Source organism: Anabrus simplex, chromosome 1 (assembly GCF_040414725.1).
Source record: "Anabrus simplex isolate iqAnaSimp1 chromosome 1, ASM4041472v1, whole genome shotgun sequence".
Lineage (NCBI taxonomy): Eukaryota > Metazoa > Arthropoda > Insecta > Orthoptera > Tettigoniidae > Anabrus > Anabrus simplex.
This window is the reverse complement of record NC_090265.1, coordinates 958,762,326-958,779,638: the sequence shown is the minus strand read 5'-3', so window position 1 is coordinate 958,779,638 and position 17,313 is coordinate 958,762,326. Positions and strand designations below refer to the sequence as shown.

Sequence of the window (17,313 nt, the reverse complement as noted above, 5' to 3'; positions counted from 1 at the left end):
TAAATAGTTATTATATCCACTGACCAAACAAACAGTATATTGATGAGGACAGGAAGTGGATAGTTTGTAACAACATGAAACAATACCTAATTGATTCAAACAACTTCATTGAGCAAAGACATCACACACGAAAGTGCTAGACAAGCACTGCGACGTAGCAGAAAAAAATAGTTCTAAGGTAATAAAGTAGGTATGTATCCATATTATGCTCTACAAGTAAAATATTTTGTACTATTTCTTAATTTACTGCAGATTTTACACTTTGAGTAAAAGCAAATTATTATCCTCTATTTTGGGACAAAAATTACAGTGAAATATCATGGATACAATTCGTTTGCGTAACCGTGCAGTTTGTCTTCCCTCCTAAGTTTCAAATGTTGAACTTTTAATCTATTTCCTCTTAAAAAGTCTCCAATAAAAAGGAATGTTGAATTTTAAATCCATTTCTTCTTCAAAAATCTCTGATAAAAATGAAAGGAAGCTGTGCTTAGATGTTAAATTGTTTTTTTTACGAACATCAATTAGCAGTCTAGCATTACTTGACTCATACCTACTGAATTATTGAAGGTATTTTACCTCTTTATTTGAAGCTTAGGTACAACAAAGGAAAAACTAAACTCTTATCCAGGCCTACATACATCAATCAGTCGTGATGTCAATAAAACATCAGATACAAAAACAATTAAAACATATTTCAGTGAATAATTAAATAACATTAAAACGAACCCTTTACTTTAACAAGTGGGACGCAAAGCAAAATAACATTATTATTAAAACAGCTTATGATCACTTATACCATCTATCACTTCAGTTTCTCTCTAGAGCTCACCTGGTTTTATCAACACCATATCTAGAATCCCTCTAGTTGGTTCCATCACTTTCTGATTTAGCTGTCTTTCCCATATTAACTTATTCATCATTTCTCTCGTTCTTTCGCATTCCTTTCCCTTCCCTTCCCAGTTAACATTTGCTAAACTGAGATCACCCATTACAATAACATTCCTTTCTTTGTCGTTCCTCATGTTGCTGATTACCTCATCAAATAATTTGGCATCAGCATCAGCACCAGCCTTGTCAGGTCCGTACACCCCAAAATCATCAAGTTGCATTTTATTTTCAAAGGTAAGTCTTACACCTAGAATTTCATGTTTCTCATCTCAAACTTTTTCACAGCTTACAAATTATTCTTCCACCAGCATGAATACTCCCCCTTGTACTGTTCCTAACCTGTCTCTATGATAAACATTCCAGTTCCGTGAGAAAATTTCCACGTCCATAATATCACTTCCCAACCATGGGCTTTATGGAAAACCTGCAGAGAAAAAACCTAAGTTTGTGGAGCTCCTACAAATATTAGAGTTCCACATGAAGGGAGACTGAATCCTGATGCTGAGCAGTATGAAAGAACTGAATGTTCCCAAAGAACAAGAATTATCTGCAAGAAGAGCAAAGTAGGACTCCATATTCAGTGCTGGTACAGCTTTCACACAAGCAGTAGTAGGACTACAGCCTCTAGTACCAAATGGGACATGATGCTGACGTGAATTAATTATTTTAGTAATTTAATTTTTTCTTTCTGTTTCATATTATAATTTTAAAAAATATTGTAACAAATTTTCTCTTGTAATTCTTATGTTGTAATCATTTTATTTCTAACAACAATAATAAAGTCATTTTTCTAAAATGTGGTGCTCTGTTAATAGCATCTGCAATGCCCAGAGTCAACTGTAGGCGACACAACGCTTCTGTAACCGAATATGGAAGTTTGACTTTAGATTCCTTCATTAGATAGGATAAGGACCCTAAGTTATGAACATCAGTAAAAATGACCACCAAACCAATCAATGGGCATTGATGGGTTAATTCCGTGCCATCAAATAGACATGATATAAATCCCACCGAACATTTGTACTGTAGTTCAACTTGAAGAAGTTGGTTCGTGCTACAGCCCAGCAGTTTAAGTCAACTGGAGGACCTGCTGTTGCACTTGTGGTACGAGATACCCCAGGATACCTTCTGCTACCTTGTTGACCGATGCCTCACTGAGTGGCTGTGGTTCTGTGGGCAAAAGGTGATCCTACATCATATTCTACAAGCGATCATATTGTAACATGCTCATCGGTGTATATAATTTGATAATGAAATTGCAGTATGGATATTAACATCAGCAGGAAAACTGCAATAACAAAAATTTGAATGTGACATACAAAAGTCAGATACAATATGACTTAAGCTGATGAATAATATTACTGAAGGATAATGGCAGGTGAGATAGGTAGAGATGGGCAGTGTTTACCTTTAGGCCTATAGCATCTACCTCATGAGGCTTTGGTTGCCCTGCATAATTACTAGTCTGGTGCAGCCCTTGTACAGCACACTTTTCGAAGAGGGTGGCAGCATCTGCCATGTATAGGAAACTGCGTGTATTGTTATGGCAGATAGGCTATAGTTCAGTTATTATGAGTTTCGACTTGACGTTTGAGCGCTGCCTTTTGGCGGAGGGTAAGTGAATTAATCAACAGTCAATCATAGGCAGCCGATCGCTTCGATAGAGCCCGTTAGACTCCAGACCCGGTTAGCGGTGTTGTCGATCTGTTGTTTACTATAACCACGTGCTATCAGCTGTGTGTTGTATTGTGCTCAGTTCTTTTCGCGGTCTTTGTGCTACGTTGTTATTCGTTCATATTTCGTAGTGTAGAGTTTATAAATGTATTGTTTAGTATTTTTAATAGTATAGAGCATTATATTGTAGTAAATAATGTGTAACAGGTGATCTATTTTATATAGTAGCTTAGTTTAATATTTCGTTCGGTAGTTATATAGTAGGTTAATTTTAGGCCCGTGTATGAATTTTATGTTCTGTCATGTCGACGCCTACGTCTTAGGATGAAGCTCCCAAGAGAAGAAAGCCTTTCGGACGCGGTACTCTACTAAGGAGCCAGGCCCGAGAAATTGTTTGTAATGTTAAGGAGTCATTCTTGACAAAGCACCAACAATGGCGACTACAAAGAATGAGTTGAGTAAGTGGTTCAAGGAGCACAATATTTCGGTTCGCGATGACATGGGGAAGGGGGATCTTTTGCATCTCTTAAAACAAAACAAGCCCCAATACCCAGTTTATGTGGTGGATAGCCAGAAGGAACGGGCATAAAGTAGTTCAGACGATTATGTTGAAGACTTTATTATCTCTTTAGGGTCAAGCGAGAGTGAACCCTCAACAAACAATGACAATGCCGATAGTGACTGAGAAATGAGTGGTATATTAGCTTTGTAGGATTATTCCCTTCGTTACGGGAAACTGAATCTAACAGCAATGCGAGATCTTCTACATGGTGAGTAGGAATTTAATTTAATTTTCTCACGTTTTATCTGTTCGAGCACTGACATATTTTTATCTTGTAGCCTTATTTTAAATGTGTTGTGTATTATTGATTTTATGTGAATCATGTATGTTGCTACAAAGAATAACCGATTATGGACTTATATTCCAGCATTTACATTTCTGTTCGTGTTGTGTATCGTAAATCAGCTGTTTGTATTCGTAGCAATTTGGCACCACCAGCTGACTTCCAGCTAACTGTCAAGTCGAAAATCATAAAAACAGAACTATAGTGTGTGGTGTATGAGTTGCAGATACCGAATCCCTGAACCATTTACAATTAAAATCCCTGGTCTGACAGAGAATCAAACCGGGCCAAGAATAAAGACATAATCTCTTGTACCTCAACAAGGATGCACAGAGTTTGGCACCTCGAATATTTAACAAATGTATTTAATGACCTTTAAAAGTTCCTGGAAGTAATATGTGAACAAACATCTTGATCTAAGAACACACCAAAATGCGCTAGGTCAAAACTGCCATGATAAAGTTACAGTATGGTCCACTACAAGTGATTACGGGGCAAAAGTTAAATGAGAAATAACTGTCAACAATGAATGTCAGCAACAATTTCATATTATTGGTAAAGTAAAAACGGGTTTGGGTCTCAAAATTCTGTCGATATATTACATTACGATTCACGAACTCTGCAAAAATAGTATAATACTACTTGGATTCACCCAGAGCTACAATCTTCTCCATACATACCTGAATAAGTTCATCAAGACTCTCTTGTAATGTATTCCCTAAAGTTGTATTTCTATACAGTTGATACGACATTATGGCTAAACAAAGCCTTACAATGGAAAATATAAACTATAAACGGTGTTATCAAGATTTGTTTACAGTTGGTCTAACCTCATTAAGTTCATCAGTCAACAAACAAATATATAAAACAAATTCTATATAAGCCTAAACACACTGCTTTCACCAGTTTTTATTAAATTCAACTTCAATATTACGAAAAATGTTCCTAAAAAGCAGGTGGTTATTTATAAACGAAATGCTATTTTCACCATTTCACAAAAACTTTCAGCAGCACGAAAAGAAAATAATCCGTGCAACCTTCTTCTTCTTCTTCTTCTTGATAGGGTTGTTTGGGTTTGAGTCGTACTGTTACCCAGTCACTCAAAGCACTTTACACACGCATCCTAACTGAAAAGTTTTTATTCACACGTAAATTCGTAAAATTATTGGTAAAGTCAAATTATCTCGCCATTGTATTCAACACCAAGAGATAGGCCTAAAATGTCGCGTTTAAAAAAATGTAGAACTGCAATTCCCATGCAATCTGCGAAAAACAAACAAACAATGGAACATCCTTTGTTTACAACCTTAGTATGGTCAAGAAATTGGTTTACTAATAAAATGATACGTGGTGAAGGTTCAAATAATAAGCATTAAATGCTAGTTGGCAGAGGTATGTTAGTTTTTATTAATTGCTTAATTAAAAGACATTGATGGGAATCATATTGAGGGCATTGAAAAAATAGATCAAATCAAATCAAAATCTCTTTATTTGCAAATGAGGTGTTCACCTCGGTGGCAAATGGTACACTAAAATACATTATTGTCAAGCACTAAATATTAAATTAACAAGAGAATAAAATTTTCCTATAATACAATATTATATAATTTACGCTAACGATTTTTTCTGTTAAACATACAGCTCATCCTTAATAAATTTACATTGTTTACAAAATTCTACTTATAATATCTCCTGTACTACATACAAATATAGTCATCTGATATACAGTATGTGGAATTACTTCAAATTATACTGTACAACTGGTATAAGATTAAAATTTACATTGCATTTAATTACTTTTTCTTTTCTTTACCCATTCTGGAACCTAAGTAGCATAACGACCTGCTGCGTCTTAACCAGAGCCTCTTTTACCACCACTTTTCAGAGTTCCTGAAGGGCCTTCACAGCTAGCGTAGCGGTCCCAGGGCCCTGTACTTCACCCCTACAGGCAGTCCCCTACTTTGGCTGTCCAAACTCCTTAGACCAGAGGATGGAATTAATTTATTTACACACATTTTTAATTTACAATAACCTGCACAGGTCGAATGCCCTCTAACACTTCATTTATTTTCTCTGTTGCTGTTTATTCTCTTTTTGAATATCTGTACAGATTTTGGAAAAGGATCAAACACTACCCCTGGTAAACAGTTCCACTCCTTCACACCCGTCCCAATGAATGAAAATTTACCCCAATCGCTTCTGCTAAAATTCCTTCTAATTTTATATTTGTGGTCAGTCCTGCCGATATAATTATTTTCCAACTGAAGCCTCTCACGGATATCTCCCCATGCTGCTTCTCCTGTATAGGCTCTATATAAACCTATAAGTCTAGTTTTCTCCCTTCTCTTACTTAAAGTTTCCACCCTAGTTTCTTTAACATTTCTGATACACTACTCTTTCTCCTGAAATCCCCTGTTACAAATCTTGCTGCTTTCCTCTGCACACTATCTATATTTCTCATGGATATCTCCCCATGCTGCTTCTCCTGTATAGGCTCTATATAAACCTATAAGTCTAGTTTTCTCCCTTCTCTTACTTAAAGATTCCTACCCTAGTTTCTTTAACATTTCTGATACACTACTTGTAAAGAGAATTTTGATTTCTATCCTGTTATGTGTTTGTAGTGGTTGGTATCATGACAGCCCTCACTTAAGTTTTGTTTAAAAACAGATGACAGTCGTGAAGTGCGTAAGTGCGTGTGTTTTTATGTTCCAGTGAAAGTGCTTTTGTCAATAATGGTGTTAGGAAATATTCCTGTACAATAAATTATTTTCCTTATAGATTAAGCTCCAAATTTATTATTACGGAACATTTTCTGGCGACCGTGGCAGGACTTAGTTAAGATGGAGGAGCTTAAACAGTATAATAAGGAAAGATCACAAATACGTAGACTGTTTACGAGAGCACATGGCGAGTTTCAAACAAAAATATCTGAAGCAGTCGTAGATGCGGAAGAAATGTTGACATACTTCCGTATTTTAGAAGATAAGGCAATGCGGATGTTATCTTTGGATGAAAAGATTCAAGCACTTAGGGGTGTCGAAGAAACGACAGAAGAAGACGACGCCAAGGAATTCGACACGGCAGAAACGTACCGCGAGAAGTGGCTACAAGCTAAGGTTAGGTTCGAAAGTAATTTTCAAGTGAATTTATCTGTTGGTGGAGGTGAAGCCTTAGCGAGTGAGATCGAGACGACGAAGAAAAGGAATTTCAGTTTACCCAAGCTACAGCTTAAACAGTTCGACGGAGATATAAAAAACTGGATTGGTTTTTGGGGACAGTTTAAGAAAATAAACGACGATAGTGATATCGACCCGGAAGATAAATTTCAGTATCTTCTACAGGCTACTGTTCCAGGTTCCGTGGCTAGGGACATAGTTGAGAGTTTCCCTCCGTCCGGAGCGAACTATCAAAAAGCAATAGATCACCTGAAATCCAGGTATGCCAGGGAAGAATTACTTATAGAAGTATATGTCCGAGAACTTCTAAATCTTGTTCTACTTCAAGCTACCGAAGGTAGTACCCTTAGTATTGGAAGCCTCTATGATAAATTAGAAACACAACTGAGAGCTTTGGAATCTTTAGGAGTCACTAGTGATAAGTATGCAGCAATGCTGTATCCTTTGGTGGAGTCTGCATTACCAGAAGAGGTTATGAAGGCATGGGAGAGAGTTCGTGTATCTCATATATCAGAAAATGATCACGATCATCACCTAAGCAAGTTGTTACTGTTTATAAAACAAGAAGTGGAGAGCGAAGAACGTTTGTCACTTGCTCGCTCTAGTTTTATTGTCAAGAGGGATGACATGTTATGCAAGCCAGGTAAACAAGAGAGACTTCCTACTGCTGCTGCTTTGTACTCAGGTGAGGGTCAGAAAACTGAAACAGGTTGTATCTGGTGTGACAAGAGTTCCCATAGATCTGCTGATTGTTTTAAAGTGAGGAATCTCCAGAATGGAGAGAAGAAGGATATTTTGAAGAAAAGGGGTGCTTGCTTTCGTTGTTTGAGGAAGGGGCATAACTCGAGCAAATGTAAAGCATTTGTGAAGTGTATGATTTGCTTAAAAAGGGATCATTGTGCTATATTATGTCCTGATTTAGTTACTAAGAAAGAGGAGAGGGAAAGTTCAAAGGGAAAGGATAATCAATATAATCAAAACACTGAGACTTTAACTGCCTATCAAAATGCAGAGACGCTATTACAGACTCTTGTTGTGAAGGTTTCTGGTAGTGAAGGACCGGTCAAGCTTGCACGAGTTTTATTAGATTCTGGGTCACAAATGTCTTACATAACCAAAGAAAGCGCTGGGAAGTTAGGACTACAAAAACTGGGAAAGGAAGTGATGTCTCATTGTTTGTTTGGGGGTGTAGAAACTAGCAAAGAGACCCATAATGTTTATGATGTAACACTACAAGCGCTAAAAGGGGATTTCAAATGCACAGTCTCGGTGCTTGATAAGAAGAAAATATGTGGTTATGTTCCAAGGTTAGAAACTCAACATGTTTACCCTGTTCTTGCAACTAGAAACATTCAGTTAACAGATGTTGGGGTCAATGTTCCAGAGGTGCATTTGTTGCTTGGAGCAGATGTTTTGGGGAAGCTGCTTACAGGAGTTCTGATTAAGCTGGATGAAAATATGTATGCACTGGAAACCAGGTTAGGTTGGACAGTGATGGGTCAGCGAGATCTGGCTCAGGGCAATCAGTCACTAGTCAGTCTCACTTGTGGTAAAGCAATGGATATATCAGACTTGTGGAAGTTAGAAACTATTGGCATAAAGGACCCTGCAGAGTCTCAGTCAAAGAAAGAGATGGAAGAGGAAGTCGTGAAACACTTCAATGAAACTGTAAGGATGAATGAAGAAGGGAGATACGAGGTTCGTCTCCCCTGGAAGGATGGCCATTCAGAATTGTTGGATAACAGGAAGTTGGCCGAGAAGAGGTTGGAAGCAGTCACTAGAAGATTGGTAAACTTGGACAAGCTTAAAGATTATGATGGTGTGATTCAGGAGTGGATAGAATGTGGAATCGTGGAGACTGTAAATGAGAATGACGAGGCGTCAGGCCACTATTTACCACACAGAGCAGTAATCAAGGAATCAAGTTTAACTACCAAAATTAGGCCCGTGTTTGATGCCTCGGCAAAGGACAGACATGGCAATTCGCTGAATAAATGCTTGGAGAAGGGACCAAATCTAATCGAGATTATTCCCAAACTTTTGTTGCAGTTTCGAAAGCATGCCATAGGGGTCACGGCTGATATTAAAAAGGCATTCCTGCAGAGAAGCCTCTATGAGGATGACAGGGATTTTCTGAGATTTCTCTGGTGGAAAGATTATTCCAAAGGCGAGGTCATCACATTGCGGCATTGCAGAGTAGTGTTTGGGGTTACGTGCAGCCCATTCCTATTAGGAGCAACGATAGCGCATCACCTGAGTAAAGTTTCAGCTGAAGATCTGAAAACGGCCAAGAAGCTGCAGAATTCTTTCTACGTGGACAATTGTGTCACTAGCTGTGAAACCGAAGAAGAGATGAGAGAGTTCATTGAAAAATCTACTAAAATGATGAGTTCAGCACATTTTGAATTAAGAGGGTGGATAAGCAATTCACCAGAAAAATCAGAGTCAGAGAACATTGTTTCAATACTTGGTCTTATGTGGGATGCTCGGTCAGATGAGATGTTCTGTATCATTAATACAGTTGAGCTAACCACACTTTCAACTTCTAAGAGAAGCTTACTGTCAATTGTACAACGTATTTTTGATCCACTTGGTTTCCTGTGTCCAGTAACATTAATCCCTAAATTATTGATGCAGGAAGCCTGGAGAGAAAAATGTGGATGGGACGAGGAATTACCAGAACAAATAACAAACAAATTCCATTCTTGGGTGAAACACTTACCTTTGTTGCGACAATGCAGGATTCCAAGAAGACTTGTACCATGGGAATTTGATAGCAGGGGATTAACTATTCATGTATTTGCTGATGCCAGCAAGTTGTCATATGCTACGTGTATATTCCTAAGGGCAGAAAAGGACTCTATTGTGTCATTACAGTTGGTCCAAGCTAAAGCTAGGGTTGCACCTTTAGGACCAATAACTATACCCCGCCTAGAATTGTTAGCTGCGGTCATAGCCACTCGGTTATGCACACAAGTGAAAGGGGCATTAAACCTCCAAGACTGTAAAACATACTTTTGGAGTGACTCTACAGTGGTGCTCACCTGGATCAAGACGAAAGGAAACTGGAGTGTATTTGTAGGAAATCGTTGTGAGGAAATACGCAAGTTCAGTAACCCGAAGGATTGGCATCATGTTCCAGGGTTTTTAAACCCTGCTGACCTACTATCCAGAGGCATGAACGCAAAGTTTCTGGTAGAAAGTAAATGGTGGGAAGGTCCCACATGGCTCAAGGATGACACTGAACGATGGCCTAAATTGGACATTGCGGCTCCTGAGGATGAAGTCAACAAGGAGAAGAGGAAGATTCTCGTAACAAATGCAGTATTTGATAAGGAAGAGTTTACATCGAGACTCTGCTATTTTTCTAGTTACCATAGAACGTTATGCATGATTGGCTGGGCACTGAGATTTGTCTACAACCTACGAAACCGAGATGCAAAAAGGAATGGAGAACTATCTGTAGAAGAAGTAGTCGAGGCAGAAAAGTGTCTGATAAGATGTGTTCAAACAGAGAACAGAGAGATCATAGAGCAAAAGTTGAAAAAGAAAACTCAGATTTTTGAAGACAGTCAGGGAATTCTAAGGCTGCGAACAAAGTTAGCCTACGGTGATTATACAGAAAACTTCAAGTGTCCCATTGTGCTGCCTTCAGATAACATCATCGTTGAGAGAATGGTGATGGAAAAACATTGCCTGTCTAAGCACGTTGGACTTCAAACTTTATTAACAATGCTTAGAGAAGACTTCTGGATCATAGGAGGAAGAAAGTTGGTTAGGCGAGTCATAATGAGCTGTGTCAGATGTAAGAGGTATCGGTCCAAGTCAATGGAGACACAATCTGCCCCACTTTCCAAGGAGCGAGTTAACTGCACCGCAGTATTTCAAGTCACCGGGGTAGATCTTGCTGGACCATTGTATCTGAAGACTGGAGAAAAGGCGTGGCTCGTGTTATTCACCTGCGCCGTCTATCGAGCAATTCATATTGAGCTTGTCAGGTCTCCGTCAACAAACGCATTCCTACAAGCCCTACGAAGATTCATTGCTCGCAGGGGCAGGGTGTCTGTTATCTACTCCGACAATGGCACAAACTTCACAGGGGCTAACCATGCTTTGCAAGGGTTAAACTGGGAAGAAATAGTTTCCAGTTGTGTTGTAGAAAGAATAACTTGGAAATTCAACCCTCCCACTGCTGCATGGTGGGGAGGGTGGTGGGAAAGGCTTATTGGAATGGTGAAAGAGCTACTTCGTCGTAATTTGGGCAAGGCTTCGGTTACTTGCGAAGAGTTAAGCACGATACTGTGTGACTGTGAAGCTATTATAAATTCACGGCCATTGACATATGTATCCGATGAGTTACACGATCTGAAACCACTGAAACCAGCTGATTTTCTTCATGAGATACCCAGCACTGATGTGCCAGATTTGGATGCCATCGACAGAAAAGGAATAGAATTAAGATGGCGTTATCTACAGAAACTGCGGGACGATCTTCGGCAGAGGTTCCGCAAAGAATACCTGGCTCTTCTTATTCAACAGGGAGGTAGGACATCCAACAAAGTGAACGTTGGAGACGTTGTGCTGATCGGAGTTGATGACATCAAACGAGCCGATTGGCCACTGGGTGTCGTCCAGGAGGTGTACCCTGGTAAGGATGGCGTCGTCAGGGTTGTCAAACTGAGAACGGCTGCAGGCGAGAGGGTGCGGCCAGTTCAAAGGCTTTATCCCTTAGAAGTCGCCTCATCAGATGAATCTGCAGTAGTGCAAAGCAATCAGCCAGATTCTATCCTAGAGATACATCCAGAGAAGGCTTCGCACGGATCATCGGATGCAGTGGCAAATCCACAAGTGAAGTCTACAAGAAGTGGTAGAATAGTGAAAACACCAAAACGTTTGGACTTATAAATACTCCAGAAGAGACAAGCATTGCATGAGAATCGGTGTCAAATGAAAGGTTGTAGTGTTTTATTGTAGAATGCTGCTGTCTATTTTCATTGTGTTGCAATTTTTTCTGTGGATTAGTGTAAACAAAATTGCAAGGTGGGGAGGATGTTAAGAGAATTTTGATTTCTATCCTGTTATGTGTTTGTAGTGGTTGGTATCATGACAGCCCTCACTTAAGTTTTGTTTAAAAACAGATGACAGTCGTGAAGTGCGTAAGTGCGTGTGTTTTTATGTTCCAGTGAAAGTGCTTTTGTCAATAATGGTGTTAGGAAATATTCCTGTACAATAAATTATTTTCCTTATAGATTAAGCTCCAAATTTATTATTACGGAACACTACTCTTTCTCCTGAAATCCCCTGTTACAAATCTTGCTGCTTTCCTCTGCACACTATCTATATTTCTTTTATTAGGTATTCTTGGTGAGGATCCCAAACACTGTTTGCATATTCCAATAATGGACGAACCATACTTAAGTAACTTTTCTCCTTTAATTCTTTGTTGCATCCTTTAAGTAGCCTCATTATGACATGTGACGATCTGTATGCTTTCCCAACAATGTCATCCACATGACCCCTCCAATGCAAATTACTTTCAAATCTTACACCTAAGTATTTGCACTTGCCATCTTTTGGGATAACTACCCCATCCAAAGTATATTCAAATTCAGTTTTAAAACTCCTTTTTGTAAATGTTGTAACAGTTGATTTGCCTCCATTAACTTTCATGTTATTCTCTTTAACCCATTGTCGGATACTCTCAAGGTCCCCTTGTAATTCTGAACAATCCTCAATGGTATTTATTTCCCTGTACACAATTATGTCATCTGCATACAATCTTATTTTTGATGTTATATTGTTCCCTAAATCATTTACGTATATTAAGAAAAGTAACGGACCGATTATACTACCCTGTGCAATTCCCCTCCAAACTTTCTCTTCCTGCTATACGTTAATTCCTACTTTGACTTTCTGAACCCTTGAATTTAGAAATGTTTTTACCCAACGTGTAACCCTTACGTCCAATCCTATTCCCTCCAATTTCTTTAATAATATTCCATGTTCCACTCTATCAAAGGCTTTGGAAAGATCTATGGCTATCCAATCTAACTGGCCTCCTGAATCCAATTGATCTGATATGTCCTGCTGAAATCCCACCAGTTGTGCCTCACAAGAATATTTCTTTCTAAATCCATACTGGCTCCTCATGAACCAATTTTTATCATCACATATCCCTCTGATGTACTTTGATATTAAACTCTCCAGTATTTTACAAACTATACTGGTCAGGTTGATTGGTCTGTAGTTCTCTGGTTCCCTTTTATCACCCTTTCCTTTATAAATTGGTATTATTATTGATTCCTTCCATTCCTTGGTATTACACTATTATTTATGACATAGTCAAAGAGAAATTTTAAATAAGGCACTATGTACCACCCCATTGTCTTTATCACCTCCCCAGTAATTTGATCACTTCCTGCTGCTTTTCCTTGCTGAAGCAGTTGGATTTCTCTGAAAATATCTTCATTTGTGAATGAGAAGCTTCTTGTTTCCCTCTGTGTCTCTCCCTCTGTAATTTCTGTTTCGGTGTCCAACTCCTGACAATCATCTACTGAATCTCTAAATTCCCTACTAAAGAGGTTTGCTTTCTCAGTATCTCTTAAATAGTGTTACTCCCCTTCTCCCACCATTATAGGTATTTGGATTCCATTTCCTTTTTGATTCCTGATATATGAATACAGCTTTTTCCATTTCCCTTTGTGATCAGTACGCTCTTGAAGAATGCCATTCATATAATTCTCTTTTGCTTCCTTTTTTACTCTATTCAGTTCCCTCATTAGCTGTTTTCTACTTTCTCTACTCTCCCTACCTTCTTTGATTTTCCTGTTTACTATTCTACATTTCCTTTTTAATTCTCTTATTTCCCTTGTATAATAAACCGGGCCTGAGGTCATTTTACCCTTAACAGGTACAAATCTCTTCTCTCCTTCCCAAACGATTCCTTTGAATTTAGCCCAAAGTGTATCCACATTACTCCATTCACTTATCCAACAAAAGAATTGTGATTTAAGGTAAGTCCCAAATTCATCAACTTTAGTTTTTCTGTACAATTTCTTGTCTTGTGTGACCCTCTGATTAAGTCTTTTTGGTACCACTCCTACATCCATTATTACAGCCTTATGGTCACCTATTCCTTCAATTACCTCAGTTTTATCAACAATTTCCCGTGGTTTAACCAAGAATACATCTAGTAAGTTATTGAGACGAGTTGGTTCTTGTACTACTTGTGTAAATCCTCCCTCCCAAATTAACTTATTTGCCAGTTTCTATTCATGGGCTTCACTTGCAGCTCCATTCCATTCAACCTCAGGCAAGTTTAGATCTCCCCCAATTATTACCACATCATTATTATTGTTTTTATGAGTATAATCTATTATTTTCTCAAATATTTCCATGTCTCTTTCCTCTCTTCCTGGCCTGTATGTTCCTATAATTCCCACCTCCTTCATATGATCACAAATTAATTTTATCCCTAATATTTCATCCCTTTCATCGGTAAACCATTCATGTGAACAATATGTTTCCTTCACCAGAATAATCAGCCCCCTCCCTTTTTATCTCCTCGGTCTCTACGATAGACTGTGTACCCTTCTGGAAATACTTCTCTATTACCCACCCCTTCTCTCAACCACGATTCCACTCCTATCACCGCATCAGTCTCATAAGATTCCATCAATGTGCCGAATTTTAATTGTTTATTTACTACACTCTGACAGTTTACCAAGAGCAATCTCAGACCCCCTTCCTCCCTAAAAATTGACTGTTGCAATTGGGTAACTTGAAATTCCTTACTTTCCTGAGTTTCATTTACTAGTTGGCTGCGCCAGCTTGAAGTACAGCTGGCTCTTTCTACTAGTTTTCCTGGTCAGTATTATAACTCAAGGGAGTTGCCTTTTTTACAGTACATATCTTATGATAAATAAAATCTAGAACAATATTTGCTATCTTTCGTTTACCTGAATTGTTTAGATGAAGGCCATGCTTTGTGTAACAGTGTCTCTCGAAACTGCTGCTATCAATTACTTGTGTATTATGAAAATGTTTACAAATTTTAACCATATCTGTATTAACTTTGTCCACTTCAATGTTCACACACGAGTCTCTAATCAAATCATGCCTGTGGGGCACGTTCACTACAAAGATGTTAGTGTGAATCAGCTTACCTAGTGTACATTTAAGTTCAGAAATTATATTCTTAGCGTCGTTGTGAGCTACGTCGTTCGTCCCGCCGATGATCACTACTGCATCACGACTTCCGAGATTTCTTGCCGCCTGCTCCGTGTTTTCCAATACCTTCTTCATTGGGGCCCCAGGATAGATGACTGCCGATGCTGCATTATCTTCATTGACCATTTTCTCCGCAATTCCCCTCGCCTGGCTATCACCAAATATAAGAACGTTCGATACTTTCGCCGGTGCACTGTGTGGGATTTTAGGCCTAACTTTGCCGCTTCTCGTAACGGATTTTGCGCTATACGTTTGACTGCTTCCTATACGGATACCTTGCGTATCGCTTACTTCCCTCAGGGATGAAAATCTATTTTTGGTGTCAATTACAAAGTTGTCCTTATTAAACTGTACACTTTTCCTCCTAGAACCTGATGCAACTTGACACCACGCGCTAGAATTCTCGGAGCCACCTGTGTTCTGAGTGTTTACTGGTACCGGTACTTTCGATTCCAGTAAACGTACCTTTTCCTTTAAAATCTCATTCTCCGCTTTTAATGCTTGTAAATCCTGTTGCAATAAAGAGAGAATTACAAGTACATTATCATTACCTCCATCCTCCAAGTAATGAGATGCCAGAGATTCGTTGACCGTTGTAGGCCTAGGTTTGTTACCGCTATTCAAATTGCTCTCGCCACAGCTAACACAAGTCCAAGTATCTTCATTTTTAGCAAAACCAGCACTACATATACACATATATATGATTGCTATCGCCGTTTGGATGTCCACATATACAGTATGGGAGGTTAGAAATGTGAAATCTATATTTGTTATCGGGAGTTAATGCATGGTTAAATCTCAATCGTATGATATTAATTATATGACGTCGAGTATAAGATCCATTTAAATACCATGGTTTTGTAGGAATATAGGGCTACACCTGATAATAGTATTTTCCATTGATACGTGACGAGTGTTGCCATATGGTTTGCCAAGATTGACGAGCTTCGAGTCTGAAAAGGGGAAAATAATCTGAAATTGGAACTTTGATTTGTAGGGGATCAGAATTAAAATGACTTGCTTCTTTAGCAGCTAGGTCAGCTTGATCATTACCTGGGTTGTCAGTTTTCCCTTTTATCCAGATTAAGGCGATATATGCTCGGACTGCTCGAGTTGATACAACATTTGTTTGACTTCATATAAATAACCATTCTAGGACAGCAGGGATGTATGTAAAGCGTGAATGACACTTTGAGAGTCTGTAAAATTATTGACTTTCGGAAAACCGTAGTGTTGTACATATAATAGAGCTTGGTGAATTGCATAAAGTTCAGCCGTGAAAATAGTTATATTGATCGGTAAATGATACTAAAAACCTTCGCGCGTATTGGAGTCAAAGAATGATGCCCCTACGCCATGGTGGGATTTTGCTCCATCAGTAAAAATATTTACGTCGTGTGGATTCGGTGATACTTTGAGTTTCTTTATTGTTGGCATGATTACTTCTATACTCTGTGAAGGGTAGGAAGATAGGGAAGACGATGGAATAATAATCTGAGGTTTAAAATTAAGGATATCGTAGGAATATGAGTGCATGATTAAATGAGATGTTCTGAGTACAGAAACTTGAATATGCTGCAATTCAGAGTACGCCGTATATGTCGCTGGATATCTGCTATTTGGCGGGGGGAGGCGTTGTTGATGATATTCATACAAAAGTTGCATTTTAGGTATAATAATGGAATACGATCTGGCAAAGTGTTTCTGAATATACTTTTTTGCTAACATTAAACGACGAATGTTAAGAGGGGGTTCACTTGACTCAACTAACACTGCATTTGTGGGAGTGGTTATAAGGGCAACAATACTGCTGAGTGTTGTATTATATCCAAATTTGACAGAGTAATTTAAGGTGCAAGATCAATTATATAAACACTATAATCCAAATAAGAACGTATGGTAGCTCGATACATCAGTAAAGCGGATGATGGGTCGGCTCGCCAGTTACGCCTAGTGACGGTGTGAAGAATTTTAAGGTAAACCTCCCCTTTTCGGTGTAAAGCCTTGATATGAGGATTCCAATTAAGCTTGCAATGAAGACAGATACCTAAGTAGGTATGCTGATTAGTAAATGGAATGCTATATCCGTCAAAACTTATTGGACTTATATCGAAAACACGTTTGGAAGTAAAAATCATTGCTGCACACTTTGGAATCGAAAGTTGTAGACCGTGAGTAGTTAACCTCTAAAAAACGTTGCTCATAACCTGCGAGATCGTTTTCCGACATTCATCAATGTTTATATGTGAAAAAATAAATTACAAAATCATCTGCAAAGGCCAAAACTCGCGCTAAAGGAGTTATTATTGATTTTAATTCTCGCATATATAATGCAAATAATACTCCACTTAATATTGAACCCTGGGGTAATCCATGAGACGTCTGGCGACTGGGAAATTGGTGCTGTGCAGATTTTAGGGTTATTGTACGATTAGGAAATAACTGATGCAAAATGGAGATGAAAGAAAAGGGAAAGCCGTTCATAGATAATTTTTCCC

General features: G+C 38.5%; 1 protein-coding gene across 2 annotated transcripts in view; it reads right to left on the bottom strand.

Annotated features, from left to right (window-relative positions):
• The window catches only part of TfIIA-S (Transcription-factor-IIA-S), a 62,380-nt gene extending 57,926 nt beyond the window's left edge, over positions 1–4,454 (bottom strand). For both annotated transcript variants that reach the window (XM_067148866.2, XM_067148867.2), the window contains exon 1: positions 4,088–4,454. In XM_067148866.2, coding sequence (XP_067004967.1) covers positions 4,088–4,159 — 72 coding nt within the window. In that variant the 5' untranslated portion in view covers positions 4,160–4,454. The remainder of the gene's footprint in view (positions 1–4,087) is intronic.
• Between the last annotated feature and the right edge of the window lie 12,859 nt (positions 4,455–17,313).